Source organism: Phascolarctos cinereus, unplaced genomic scaffold, assembly GCF_003287225.1.
Source record: "Phascolarctos cinereus isolate Bilbo 61053 unplaced genomic scaffold, phaCin_HiC Scaffold_1;HRSCAF=81, whole genome shotgun sequence".
Taxonomy (NCBI): domain Eukaryota; kingdom Metazoa; phylum Chordata; class Mammalia; order Diprotodontia; family Phascolarctidae; genus Phascolarctos; species Phascolarctos cinereus.
The window spans coordinates 51,734,121-51,749,021 of record NW_027555514.1 but is presented as its reverse complement, the minus strand read 5'-3'; the positions used below and the strand labels follow the sequence as shown (position 1 = coordinate 51,749,021).

At 41.7% G+C, this 14,901-nt stretch overlaps 1 protein-coding gene across 3 annotated transcripts in view; it reads left to right on the top strand.

Annotated features, from left to right (window-relative positions):
* ADAM22 (ADAM metallopeptidase domain 22) overlaps nucleotides 1–14,901 on the top strand; it is a 276,346-nt gene that overhangs the window by 193,191 nt on the left and 68,254 nt on the right. For all 3 annotated transcript variants that reach the window (XM_078151853.1, XM_078151849.1, XM_078151856.1), the window contains exons 14-18: nucleotides 838–889; nucleotides 5,431–5,530; nucleotides 9,409–9,480; nucleotides 9,714–9,806; nucleotides 14,580–14,660. In XM_078151853.1, coding sequence (XP_078007979.1) covers nucleotides 838–889; nucleotides 5,431–5,530; nucleotides 9,409–9,480; nucleotides 9,714–9,806; nucleotides 14,580–14,660 — 398 coding nt within the window. The remainder of the gene's footprint in view (nucleotides 1–837; nucleotides 890–5,430; nucleotides 5,531–9,408; nucleotides 9,481–9,713; nucleotides 9,807–14,579; nucleotides 14,661–14,901) is intronic.

The window sequence follows — 14,901 nt, the reverse complement described above, 5'->3', positions numbered from 1 at the left end:
TAACTCTAAGGTCAGGCTGCTAATTTTCCAAAAATTGAATGGACAATCCTAGCTATGTGGTGCCACCTCATGGGGTATATATAATACTTTTTTTCAAATGAGTTTATATTTGTAAAGCTATTTAACATGGCAATATCTACAGACTAGGAATAATTAAGTACTTAATTCAAAACCGAATGAATTTCTTGCTTATTTTAAAATAAAGTTATTATTGTTCATGGGACCAGTAAAATTTGCTTAATAAATAGCTGCCAGGAAGTCAGATCTATCTGTTCACTTGTAATTGGATTTTGTCCATGAATAGTCAGTTTCACAGGTAGCCATGGCACAATTTACCTATATCTATATTTAGGAGGTGTCTTTTCTGCCTTGGCCCAAAGGATGCTCCCTCTGATCCCCACTCCCCACTCCCGTGCATAATTGTAATATCACCACATTGTTGTGAAGCTGGTCTCTCTAGAAGTATTTTGATTTTATTTAACATTTTGTTGGGAATTTAAAATCTTTAGAAGAAAAAAAAGTTTCAATAGAACATTCTGAATGAATATTTGCTTTGGTCAGGCTAAAGTGAATACTGAGGAAAAGACGGAATCATAAAAATTCCAGAGTACAGTATTTTAGTTAATCGATGTGTAGGGTGTTGGAAATGGGGGAACATATTTGAGGAGAGGGAGTCACTATATGTTGTTTGTAAGTTAGAAATGTCAGAAAAAAAATAATAACGAACAGTACTTTTGAAAAGATACTTTGAGGAAGGAGAATAAGCCAGAGATCTGTTTTTAAAATGGAAAGCTCTATAATGTATCTATTTGAGATGTGTTTTTATGTTTTTCTTAGGTGAGTGTAAGTGTGAAGACACATGGTCTGGATGCATAATGGGAGACACGGGGTAAGTGATTTCATTTTTTTATACTTTCACACATAAATGATAAGAAAACAATGCAATATTACTTGCATAGGTATGCTTTACTACTCAGAATTGTGATACTTAATAACCAGAATTAGGATTACTCCAGACAGGAAGCCTCACGATAGGTATTTATGGGAAATCGGAGTATTGTCTCTATGAAGATGACTCAGACACCTGTATTCTAGCTCTAGGCACTTTTCTGAGCTTTGGTGCCATATGACCAAAAGACCTATTTTAAACCAAATATAGCAGAGACATCTCCAACTCAACACAGCTTTTCTTCCAAACCTACCCGTCTATCAGATTCCTCTGTTTCTGTTGAGGGCATCACTGTGCTTCCTGTCACCCAGGTTTGTAACCTCTGACCTCATCCTGGCTCCCTGTTTCATTCCCCCATCATATCTAGTCAGTTACCAAATGTTGCCATTTCTGTCTCCATGACATTCTTCTAAGGATCCATCCCCCTCTACTCACTCTGCCATCAGTAGTGAAGGCTCTCATCACCTCTTGCCTTGACTAGGGCAATTGCCTCCCACTTCATCTCTCTGAGTCGAGCTGCTCCCCAGTCCCATCCATGCTCCCCACAATGTTATTTTCTTTAAATCTGCATTTAACCATGTCACTCATTTCTTCACACAACTCTGGTATCTACCCCTTTTCTGCAGTATAAAATGTAAAATGTTTTGGGTTTTTTTTTAAACCCACTGTAGCCTGACTGCAGGCTGTTTTTCCAGCCTTATTATACGTCATCCTCCTTCCTACACTCAGCAGTCCCTTCATACTGGCCTTCTTTCTGCTTCTCACAAAAGGTTCTCTATCTCCCATCTCAGTACCTTTGCACTGACTGTTCCTTCTGTCTGGGATGCCAGCCTTTCTTATCTCTTCTCAAGGATTCCCTCCCTTACTTCAAGATGCTCTTCAAGCTCCACATTCTGTGTGAAGCCTATCCTGATGCTCCCCGCTTCTAGACCTTTCCCCTCATAACTTTATTTTTAATTTCTTTTTATTTACTTTGCATTTATCCTGCACATATTGATTTTCATATATACTTCTATATGGACACATTGTCCCCCCACTAGGATAACTAACACAAAATTCAATTCGAATCCAGAAAAGTTTAATGATAACCTGCCATGTGTGGGAGCACTATACTAGGAATTCTAGGGGGTAGAAATAAGTAGAGTACTTAGTCTCTGCTCTTATGCCTCTTACAGACTATTTATAGAAACAGAGTAGGAAGGAAGGAAATAAAGAAGGAAGGAAGGAAGGAAGGAAGGAAGGAAGGAAGGAAGGAAGGAAGGAAGGAAGGAAGGGAGGAAGGGAGGAAGGAAGGAAGGAAGGAAGAAAGGGAGGGAGGGAGGGAGGAAGGAAGGAGGGAGGGAGGGAGGGAGGGAGGGAGGGAGGGAGGAAGGAAGGAAGGAAGGGAGGAGGAGGGAGGGAGGGAGGGAGGGAGGGAGGAAGGAAGGGAGGGAGGAAGGGAGGGAGGGAGGAGGGAGGGAGGGGAGGGAAGGGAGGGAGGGAGGGAGGGAGGAAGGGAGGAGGGAGGGAGGAAGGAAGGGAGTGAGGAAGGAAGAAAGGAGGGAAGGAAGGAAGGAAGGAAGGAAGGAAGGAAGGGAGGGAGGGAGGAAGGAAGGAAGGAAAGAAGGAAGGGAGGGAGGGAGGGAGGGAGGAAGGAAGGAAGGGAGGAAGGAAGGAAGGGAGGGAGGAAGGAAGGGAGGAAAGAAGGGAGGAAGGAAACGAGCATTTGTCAAACTCTGTACCAAATATGGTTCTACCTAAGCACTGTACAAATACAGTATTATCTCATTTTGTCCTTACAACAGTCCTAGGAGATAGATGCTGTTATTATTCATGTTTTATAGAAGAGGAAGTTGAGGCAGGCAGAAGTTAAGTGACTTGTCCACAGTCACACAGCTAATAAGTGTCTGAGACTGAATTTGAACTCAGGTCTTCCTAACTCCTTGGGCAGGTAAGTGGTGCAGTGGAGAGAGTGCAAGCCTTGGAATCACTCATTCAGACACTTACTAGCTGTGTGACCCTGTTTGCCTCAGTTTCCTCATTTGTAAAATGAGCTGGAGAAGGAAATGGCAAATCCTTCCAGTGTCTTTGCCAAGAAAACCCCAAACAGAGTTGTGAAGAGTCGGACAAGATTAATTAACTAAACAACAACAACAATTTCCCAACTCCAGGCCCAGCTTTCTATTCACTATTGCCAAGGATAGAAGAAAAGGCAAAAAAAGCAATGTAAAAGATAACAATAATAATAGTGGCCGCAAGCGGTCGATTGACAAGTGGTTAATAGACACAGAAAGATCAAGAGTGTAGGGATTTGAGAGCCTTCTAATCTTCCAATTCAATCTCAGAAGTCTGTATTAGATGCCTATGCTGAGCGAAGCACTGTCCTAAGCAATGGCAGAGGTTACAAAGACAAAACAAATAATACTTCCTGATCTCAAGGAGTTTGCATTCTCCTGGGGGTAAGGATGGGAGGGGTGGGAGGGAGCAGGGCTGAAAAGGATACAGCACATAGATAGATAGATAGACAGACAGACAGACAGACAGACAGACAGATAGATAGATGATAGGTAGATAGATAGATAGATAGATAGATAGATAGATAGATAGATAGGTAGATAGATAGGTGGATGGATGGATGGATAGATAGATAGATAGATAGATAGATAGATAGATAGATAGATAGGTAGATAGATAGATAGATGATAGGTAGATAGATAGGTAGATAGATAGGTAGATAGATAGGTGGATGGATGGATGGATAGATAGATAGATAGATAGACAGACAGACAGACAGACAGATAGATAGATAGATAGATAGATGATAGGTAGATAGATAGGTAGATAGATAGATAGGTGGATGGATGGGTGGATAGATAGATAGATAGATAGATAGATAGATGATAGGTAGATAGATAGATAGATAGGTGGATGGATGGGTAGATAGATAGGCAGACAGATAGATAGATAGATAGATAGATAGATAGATAGATAGATAGATAGATGATAGGTAGATAGATAGGTAGATAGATAGGTGGATGGATGGATGGATAGATAGATAGATAGATAGATGATAGGTAGATAGATAGGTAGATAGATAGGTGGATGGATGGATGGATAGATAGATAGATAGACAGACAGACAGACAGACAGACAGACAGATAGATAGATAGATGATAGGTAGATAGATAGGTAGATAGATAGATAGGTGGATGGATGGGTGGATAGATAGATAGATAGATAGATAGATAGATAGATAGATGATAGGTAGATAGATAGATAGGTGGATGGATGGGTGGATAGATAGATAGATAGATAGATAGATAGATAGATAGATGATAGGTAGATAGATAGGTAGATAGATAGGTAGATAGATAGGTGGATGGATGGATGGATAGATAGATAGATAGATAGATAGATAGATAGATAGATAGATGATAGGTAGATAGATAGGTAGATAGATAGGTAGATAGATAGGTGGATGGATGGATGGATAGATAGATAGATGATAGGTAGATAGATAGGTAGATAGATAGATAGGTGGATGGATGGGTGGATAGACAGACAGATAGATAGATAGATAGATAGATAGATAGATAGATAGATAGATAGATAAGTATTCAGTTGTTGTTTAGTCAGTTTTTACTTGTGTCTGACTCTTTGTGACCCTATTTGGGTTTTCTGGCAAAGATACTGGAGTAGTTTGTCATTTCCTTCTCCAGTTCATTTTACAGATGAGGAAACTGAGGCAAACAGGGTAAGTGACTTGCTGAGGGTTACACAGATAGTAAGTGCCTGAGGCCAGTTTTGAACTCAGGAAGATGAGTCTTCCTGACTCCAGGTCTGACACTCTGTGCACTATGGCATCACCTAGCTGCTCTAGATAAATGTATATATTTATGCATACATATATATTTATACACACACACATATAGGGTCATTTGAGGTGTGAGATCGCTCGGGGATTCTGGTAGTGGAGCTGAGTGGTGAAGGATACTTGGGAATCTGAGGAGCTCAGATAAGGGGGGAGCACCTTTCAGATATGAGGAAACCTTCCATGCAAAGGGATGGAGATGAAAGATGGAATACCTTGGTTTTTAAAAGGTAAACGTGGTACACCCACACTGTAAGAATATAAGGGAATCTAGAAATACAGCAATGTAGAAGGATGAGAATCAGTCCTAGTGTTTTGATTGCAAGCATCTATCAAATGACATGGAGGTAACATTAAAGTTTTCAGGCAGATTGCTCTGCTGTAAATGAGCCTCCTTCTCCTCCAGGTAGGGGCGCATGTGAGGCGAAACACATTCGTTTTCATATAAACCATTAAGAAGCCTTAAGCTACATCTTTCATGCATATGACCCATATGGCTTGAATAAAGGCATTGTGGATGAGTGGAAGCTGTCTTTTTCTTTCACTTTTAAGAGGAACGTACAATATAATTGTAACTACCAGCAAGGGAGAACAAAGGTACCCAACTACTGATTTTCTTGTTTCTTTCCAGCTATTACCTCCCGAAAAAGTTCTCTCAGTGCAACGTCGATGAGTATCATGACTTCTTAAATAATGGAGGTGGTGCCTGCCTCTTCAATAAACCGTCCAAGGTAGGAAAGCGAGTTCCCCTCACAGAGTGCAATGCCGAAAAGAGACCATTTATTTCCCATTCTTCTTCTGGGGTGGGGAACCTGCAGCCTCAAGGTCACATGTTGCCTTCTAGGTCCTGGGGTGCGGCCTTTTGACTGAGTCCAAGTTTTACAGAACAAACCTTTTTTTTTTCTTTTTAGGCAGCTGGGGCTAAGTGACTTGCCTAAGGTCACACAGCTAGTAAGTGTCAAGTGTTTGGTCTGATTTGAACTCAGGTCCTCCTGACTTCCGGGCCAGTGCTGTGCCACTGTGCCACCTAGCTGCCCCAACAAATCTTTTTATTAAGGAGATTTGTTCTGTGAAGTTTGGATTCATGCAAAGGACCTCACTTGAGGACCTAGAGGTTCCCCACCCCTGTTCTAGAGCTTCAGAAACATACATTCAAAGACATTTTATCTCCAGAGATAAAAGATTTCTGGTCAAGTCAATGATCCTCATTGTCTAGACAAGGCGAGACACCAACATCATCCTTTCTAGACCTGTGCTGGAGCTGGACCTAGAAGGATGAGAAGAAGGAACTAGAACCTGGGAAAGATTCACAAATGTAAGGGGAGAGGGCAAAGACCCTTTGGATTTGACTGGACGTAGCTGCATGTACAAGGCCAGGAATATGACTCCGAAGGTAGTAGAAATGAGGACCTTGCCTTCAGAGCTTGGTGTTGTGTCTGTGTTTACTGTATTTACTCATCTCTCGACAGGAGAGGACAGCAGTGACTAGGGTTGAGAAAACAGGGAACCCTGAACTCCCAAAGCAGTTGGATTCTTGTTGTTGTCAGTGGTGGTGGTAGTTCCAGTTGGACCTGTGATTTTACTGCTGTGGGGACTCTTAATAAGGAAATTCCTTCTAACAATTTATCTTGGCATCTACTTGGAAACTTAATGGCCTTAGAGAATTTTGGCAATTATTGGGCAAACAACCATGACTTAGCTTACAGCCTGAACTTGGGAGATTAAGAATGGGAAGTGTATGGAATCATCTCCATAAGCTAAGGGGAGGTTTCTGAATGAGGGGCTAAAGCCCTGGACTGGGTATGGGAATGCATTCAAAGCAAATACCATGCAAAGGGCATTAGCTAGCTGAACTTTGTACCCAGGGCTGAGAATCTCCTCTTGGAGACTGGCAAGAAGGTTCACTTTTGAAAAATTTCAATCTTGGTTTTATATGGACAAATGTTGACACAGATTTAAGTCGGAAAAACAACCTCACCTCAGTTTGCATTCTCAGATACTTTAGTGTGTGCGTGTGCGTGCGTGTGCGTGCGTGTGTGTGTTTTCTCAAAACGTGTGGTTTTTAATATTTTCATTAAAAGATACAAATGAAATGAACTCTGTGAGGAGAATCAAACACAAGACTCAGGCAAAGGGGCCCAAGGAGATTCTCAGATCAAAGGTCAAGTGCATCCTTATTCAGATGACTATGTCTTCATCCTGGCCCCCCAAAACAAGCATTTTATTTCAACTCTCTCTCTCTCTCTCTCTCTCTCTCTCTCTCTCTCTCTCTCTCTCTCTCTCTCTCTCTCTCTCTGTCTCTCTCTGTCTCTCTCTCTCTCTGTCTCACTGTCTGTCTCTCTCCTTCCTCCCTCTCTCTTCCTCTCTCTCCTCCTCCTTTTGTCTTTCTCTCCCTCCTTCTCTCTCTGTCTCACTGTCTCCCCCCGTCTCCTTCCTCCCTCTCTCTTCCTCTCTCTCCTCTTCCTTTTGTCTTTCTCTCCCTCCTTCTCTCTCTCTCTCTCTGTCTCACTCTCTGTCTCTGTCTCCCTCTCTCTGTCTCTCTTCTTCCTCCCTCTCTCTTCCTCTCTCTCCTCCTCCTTTTGTCTTTCTCTCCCTCCTTCTCTCTCTGTCTCACTGTCTCCCCCCCGTCTCCTTCCTCCCTCTCTCTTCCTCTCTCTCCTCTTCCTTTTGTCTTTCTCTCCCTCCTTCTCTCTCTCTCTCCCCCTCCTTTCTTTTTTTCTCTCTCTGTGCATGTGTGTGTGTGTGTGTTTCCTTTCTCATTTGGTTCTACTGCCAAGGCTTTTCCTGGTGCCTAATAAACACATTTGGGCTTTACCTCCGCACAGGGTGGCTGTTGACACATCCTCCAAGCTCTGTCATTATCCTTGCTCTGCCTTACAAGTACTTTACATTAGCAAAACCATTCTTCTTATTAAGAAGTCAAAATCTCTTGAAGGCAATGAGTAAAGAACTTTCCATACCATGTACTTGGCCACAGCTTATTAAATTCATAGAGAATGTTGTGGTCGCTGATTAGAGGCAAAAGTGGTACCAGTTGTTCTCATCAGGCATTTTGGATACATTTACATTTTAAGCTTTGTCCGGGCTAATTGTGTGAATTAGATTTTTGGCCTCTGTAGCTCACAGCGGTATGTGGAACTGCCTAGTAATCATTTCCTCTTTCATTCCACATGCCTTGCTAGGGAATTTAGAAATTGTATCACACTGGATTGCAGAACAGCCAACCCTTTCAAAAACCTCCGGGAGGTGAGGGGATGTAATGAGAGGAAACCACTGCTGCTTTTAACAGTGAAAGAGGCTGAGGGCTTTTTACTGAAACAGCTTTTGTCCCGAGTCCAAAACAAGTGAACAAATGTATCTTTCATCTGCATCACTTGCCATCCTAGGTTTTCAAAGCTGCCTCGCTTTCAACCTGGAGTGGAAAGTAAGGAACAGTCACTTCATTTGTGAAGGCAACACTGGGAATGGGGTCTTTCTGGGTGCAAGATTTTTAGATCTGGGTAGTTACAAAAGGCCGTATGTGTACATCTGAATTCCTGTTGTCTCTTTAGCGTGTGTTGTATTCCTGGTAAATTAAAAAAAAAACAACTCATTTTCAATTATAAAAATTTATTATTCACCAACTTTTCTTCCTATCTCCATGTCAAAGAACATAAAATAGGGTCAACAGAGTAAAAGTAAGCCAGTATGTTTTAATCACAAAGTAATAATGGCAGAGATAATGTGGCAGAATGGTAAGATGGACTGGATGGAATGTAATCTATTTGAGAGTAAGATTTCTTTCATTCTTGGTATTTCTATCTGTGGTGCAAAGAATTGATGCACAGTACATGATGATTGATTGACCAGACATGTCGTTTCCTGGGAAATTCCTCTACTAAGACATGTTGGTATCTCAGCTGCCTGGGCCTCTGAGAGGAGGAGTAGCTTGCCCAGGGGCAGGCTACCATTTTGGGTCAGAGGCAGGACTTGGAAGCCAGGTGTTCCTCTGTACCTGAGCCTGGCTTGCTAGGTGCTACACCATGCTGTCATTTAATAAGCATTTGTTCATTGATTGACCAGACTTGATGACCTCCTTCTACAAGTGAAACAACTTGTCCTTATTTACCATTTCAGATCAAAGGTGGATCTCCTAAGTGGGTCAGCTTTACAAACCCAAAACTCCCTTATGGAATTCTTTGTTTCTTTCAAAATTCTGCTCAAATGCTACCAGCCATTGAAGTTTCCTCCTGAATTGTTGCTAATGCCCTCCCTGAAAAAAAAAATATATATGTACACATACATACATATATATATGTATATACAGGACCTAGGAGATCATTTTATTCAGCTCCCTCATTTTATAGGGGACAAAATTAAGGTGTTAAGAATTGAAGGAACATGCCTAAGATCACGTGGAAAGTAAGGAGTGACAATAGGATTCAAACCCAGGACATTGGACTCTGTATCAAGTGCTTTTCCTATTGTACTCCCACTTGAAAAAAATCACAGTATGTATATGCCATTGACAGATTCCATCTGTGCCAAACTCACCTTCATGATTATTGAATCTCATTTTCCCCTGGATCCTATAAGAGAGATCTTTAACATTTGGATTTCCCTCCTGCAGTTATTAGATCCTCCCAAGTGTGGCAATGGCTTCATTGAGACCGGAGAAGAGTGTGACTGTGGCACACTTGCAGTAAGTACTTGGTGGTGGTGAGACAAACCTGAAATCCCCTGCCTTTCACACTAGGGTAGTGGAAGCCTAAAGAAGCATAGAAAATGCTTAGCATAGACATGCAGAGAAAAACTGTTTGGATATCTCATGGAAAGATGATCATTTGAGAGGGAGGAATAGAGTAAATTTAATTGAGGAATAAGATGCGTGTCTGATGTCGTGCGTGGTGCTTTACCAATGTTTATGTTTCTCAGGAGTGTGCCCGGGAAGGAGCAGATTGCTGTAAGAAGTGCACCTTGACAGAAGGCTCTCAGTGCAGTGATGGTCTCTGCTGTAAAAAGTGCAAGGTAAGAGAATGCTAGCTCTTAGCCAATTGACGGGAGGTGTTTAATTCACTGCAGGTCACGGAGAAGATGGGCACAGTCCTTCATGGGGAACATGGGCATACTATTTGAAATTAGGTCTTATTAGTCTCGCTACTGTACATAAATGGAAACCAGTATTCATTTAACCCTTCTTCCTTCCCGCTTTTTCTCCTCCTTTACCTTCCTTTGGAACTTATTTCCAGATCCCAGCTCTATTGCTAATTTCTCTTTGTGACCGTATCAAGTTACATAACTTCTTATCACCTTTGTTTCCTCAGCTGTAAAATAGTCAATCCATTAATAAATATTCATTAAGCCCCTACTATGTACCAGGCTCTGTGTTAAAGCACTGGGGATACAGAAAGAAACAAAGACAGTCCCTGTTCTCAGGAACTCATAATCTAATGGGGAAGACAACATGCAAACAGCTATGTACAAACAAGCTGTATACGAGAAAACCAGGAAATAATGAACAGAGAGAAAGCACTAGAATTAAGAGGGGTTGGGAGAGGCTTCCTGTAGAAGATGGGATTTTTAAAGAAAGCCAGGGAAGCAGAGAAGCCATATGGCAGAGATGAGGAGGGAAAACATTCCCAGCAGTCCATGAAAAGCCCAGAGCTAAGAGATGGAGTGTCTTCTTTATGGAACAGCAAAGAGGCTAGTGTCACTGGATTGAAGAGTAATGTGGTGGAGAGGAAGGTGTAAGAAGACTGGAAAGGCAGAAGGGGGCTACTTTTTGGAGGACTTTGAATACCAGAGGATTTTTTATTTGATCCTGGAGGTATCAGGGAACCAATGATGTTTATTGAGTAGGGGAGTGGCATAGTTGGACCTGCGCTTTAGGGAAATCACTTTGGCATCTGAATAAAGAATGGAACGGAGTGGGGAAGAGATGAGACAGGCACTGTCACCTGTAGCTGTTACAATAGTCCAGATGTGAGGAGAGGAGAGCCAGCACCAGTGTGATGGTGGTATTAGAGGAGAGAAATAAGGGTCTTGGCTGGGATGACTTCAAGGGGCTCTTCCATTTCTACATCTATGAACCTGTGATTCTCCTTCTGTGAGGCATTTTTTAAAAGCTTTCTATGGGCTCAGCCCCATTTTAGTTGAAATTAAGGGTGAAAAAAGAAGCTTAAGGCATAGGCGATTGAATATAAAATTTAGAGCTGGATTTTAGAGATCAACAACTCCAGCTTTCTCATTTTGCAAATGAGGAAACTGAGGCCTAGTTTTGGAAATGACCTAACCAAAAGGCACAGGTGGTAGAAGAACCCATTTCAGACCAGTTCTTCATCTTCCAAATTCAGGGCTTTCCCCACTAGACCACATAACTTTTTTTTTTCCACAGTGAAATTTTTCTCATCCTTTCAGTCTGAGAACTAAATGCTCTGGGCTCAGTAATTTTTGTCCTCTTTGCTATAATCTGTCTGTCTGCAAAGTACATTTTGGGGATTTATTTTATTCACTTCTTTGATTTATGTAATTGTTTCTTTTGCAATAAAATTATTTCAAAGTCCGAGGACAACAAAATATAAAAATGCCCAAAAGAGATTAGAGAAATGGTCCCTGTCCCTTAGAGGGCTTTTGATTTTATTAGGGAGACAAGAAAAACAGATAAAATGGCTAAATAGCAATGCAAGCCAGGCTATATGATGAACTGCCTAGTGAAAGATAATGCTTTGAATTTCTAAGAAGTTCAAGGTCAGTCTGGACAAGGCTGATGGGGAAAGGAAGGCTTCAAGGCTTCATCTCTAACAAACCTAAGGTTCAGGGCCCAAATCATAAGAGGATTGTTGCTCAGTCCAACTTAGGAAAAGACTTTCACTCCTTTTTAAAAATTATATATTTTTTATTTTATTTCAATTTTTTTTTGTTTGATGAGGAAATTGGGGTTAAGTGACTTGCCCAGGGTCACACAGCAAGTTCCAGGTGTTTGGTCTGAGGCTAGATTTGAGCTCAGGTGTTTCTGGCTCCAGGGCCGGTGCTCTATCTACCATGCGACCTAGTTGCCCCTTTCACTGCTTTTTGGATGCCAGATCATCTCATGCTTTCGTTTGTGTTCATGTTATATCCCTCAGTAGAATGGAAGAATCTTGAGGGCAAGCATTCCCAACTTGAGCCCTTACCACTTCCTTTATCACCATTCTGCTCCCTGAAGCCTCCTGCTAAGGTTAATTTGCTTGCCCTGTGACCCATAGATCTTTTTTCATAAATTGTGAACTAGTCCATGGTTTTGCATCTTTTTTATCTTGCTACAGAACCTGGTACAGTGCTGTTTACACTAGGGATCATGTAATGAATAAGCTTTGATTAACTGTCTGGCCTGGGTGGAGGCTGTTTGAATTTATCCCTTTGGGGCATCCCCTTAGGCCACTTTTGAGGACTGAAGGAAATAGTCGGGGGGTTTTTGCTGCCAACAAGACAGTAGAGAACCTCAGGTCCCTTCACATGCCCTGTGAAGCCAAGAGATTTGGCTAGATGTGTCCCATGCTAGGTTTTGGGCTCCTTCCAAGGCCTCTTTCCGCCACATGAAGGAGGTAGAAACACATTCCGGTCAGAATATGGCCATCAGTGTATTTTCTGGAGATTGCAGCCTGTGTATGCCTGCCTATACATCACTAAACGAGACTCAGGAAGCCGGGGACCATCTCCAACTTGATTCCTTTTTCACTGCATGATCTGGGCCCTGTTACGGCAATTTTCCCTGCTTTAATCATCTCAACTATAAAGCAAATTGTTTATTGTTGTTTTTTAAATTTGCTTCTTTGATTTACAGAATTGTGGTTTCAGTGATAAAAATCATTCCAGGACTCAGGAGCAGCAGAACACAAAAAATACACCAAACAGGGGAGCAACAATAACTCTCCCATAAAAGCCTGTTATAAAATGACTTTGAAAATGTAATAAAGTCACAGCTGGCCCCATGCTCTGCTGTCAGCAAACAAGGGCTCTGAAGGAGACAGGGTGGCAGAGGGGAAAAAATACTAGCTTTAAAGTCAGAAGATCTGTGTTCAAATCCTACCTTTGATGGTTAACTGTGTGACCTTGGGCAAGGCACTTAAACTCACTGGACCTCAGTTTCTCCAACTGTAAAGTGATGAGGTTAAACTAGATTGCCTCCGGGGTCCTTTCTGTATTTAGAGCCTATGAACATGTCTACAAATATGTCCAAGGTAATGAAGGAGAGAGCATTGAGAAGTAAGTAGATCAGGGTAGGCTTCACCTGAATGAGTCTTGAAAGGAGGTGAAGATTCTGTGAGAGGAGATGAGCCGGCTTATATTCCAGGCATGGAAGATAGCCTGTGTGAATGTGTGAAGGGCGTATTTATATAGTTCTTTCAGGTTTACAAAACGCTTTCTTCACGAGTAATATTTGAGGAGGCAGCTGGTAGAGCAACGGATGGAGCACCAAACTGGAACTCAAATCTGGCCTCAGACACTTACTAGTTAGGCAAGTCACTTAACCTCTGCCTCAGTTTCCTCAACTGTAAAATGGAGATAATAAATAGCAACCTGCCTCTCAGGCTTGTTGTGATGATCAAATCAGGGAATACTTGTAAAATCTCTTAGCATGGTACCTGGGACATAGTGGTCACTATGTAATTTCTTCCCTCTTCCATTAATATTGTCCCCATTTTTCAGGTAAGGAAATTGACAATCAAAGAGGCTCAGTGGCTTTGCCCAGGGTCACAAGGCTAATAAGTACCAGTACTCGAACCTGGGTTCCATATAGAATGGCATCTCAGAGTTGGAAGAAACTTAATTTCCACCCAAATCCAACCTATAATTAAAGCAGGAATCTTCTCCCCAACATCCCCAACAAGTGGCTGATTCTCCAGCCTCTGCTTGAAGACCTTGAGGATTTACTAACTACTAGGGCTGCCTTTTTGTACAGTCCATATCCGTATTTGAGCTGGAATTAACTTCTCTATGGCTTCCAACCATTGGGTTTAGTTCTGTCCTTGGCCCAAGGAAAATAAATAGAATCCTTCTTCCACTTGATACCCCTGTAAGATACTTCAAGACAGCTATCATGTCCCCGTTAAGTCTTCTCTAGGCTAAATTTTCCCAGGTACTTCAACCACTACTGGTTGGTGGGCATTGATTCACTTTTCTCTGTGTGCTTTGCAGTTTGTTAATTTCCTTTATAAAATGAGGTTCCTAGAAGAGAAGGGAACGAGCATTTATTAAGCACCTAACTATGTGTCAGGCACTGGGCTGAGCATTTTACAAATATCTCATTTGGTCTTCACAATAGCCCTTGGAGGTAGGTGCTGTTATTATCCCTATTTTACAGCTGAGGAAATTGAGGCAAACAGAGATTGAGTGACTTGCCAGGGTCATATAACTAGTAAGTGTCTGAGGCCATATTTGAACATAGGTCTTCCTGACTCCAGGCTCAGCATTCTATCCATAAATTCATAACATATCCTAATCATATCCATGGTCAAACTCTGAACCACCCTTATGTGGTTCAGATCCCCCTGAAATGCTTGTGTTATAGATGAAGAATTCTTAGTCACAGTTAAAAAATATATAAAATACCTCATAGAACCTGCAAAAGAAAATACAGTATTTGCCCCTAAAATTCTCTGACTTTCACAGAGCTTCATAGTAATAGCAAAAAGCACTTGTCTCCAAAGAGTAATTAAATTACCTCCATTTTGATATTTGAGATAAAACTGTTCAACTATTCTACCAGCATTTGCATTTAATGTTTCCAGGGGCTTTCAGCCTTTTCTTTGCTTCTTTTAGTTTCAACCTATGGGAACTGTATGCCGGGAAGCAGTGAATGATTGTGATATTCAGGAGACGTGTACGGGGAACTCCAGCCAGGTAATTTTCTTAAATAAGGCGTTCTCCAAATCTGAAAAAAAAAAAAAAAAGAAAAAGGAAGAGGGGGGGGAAAGAGTGGCACCCAGACAAGGTCTTGTATGGTTACCTTCAGGGCACTGATCCTCCAGAAAAATGTAAACCATGGAGACTCTCATGTTCCTCTCTCCTGTGACATCTAATTCCATCTATTTTTAGTCATTCCTCAGCAATCTTGGTTTCAGCTAACAGCCTAGGCAAGAGG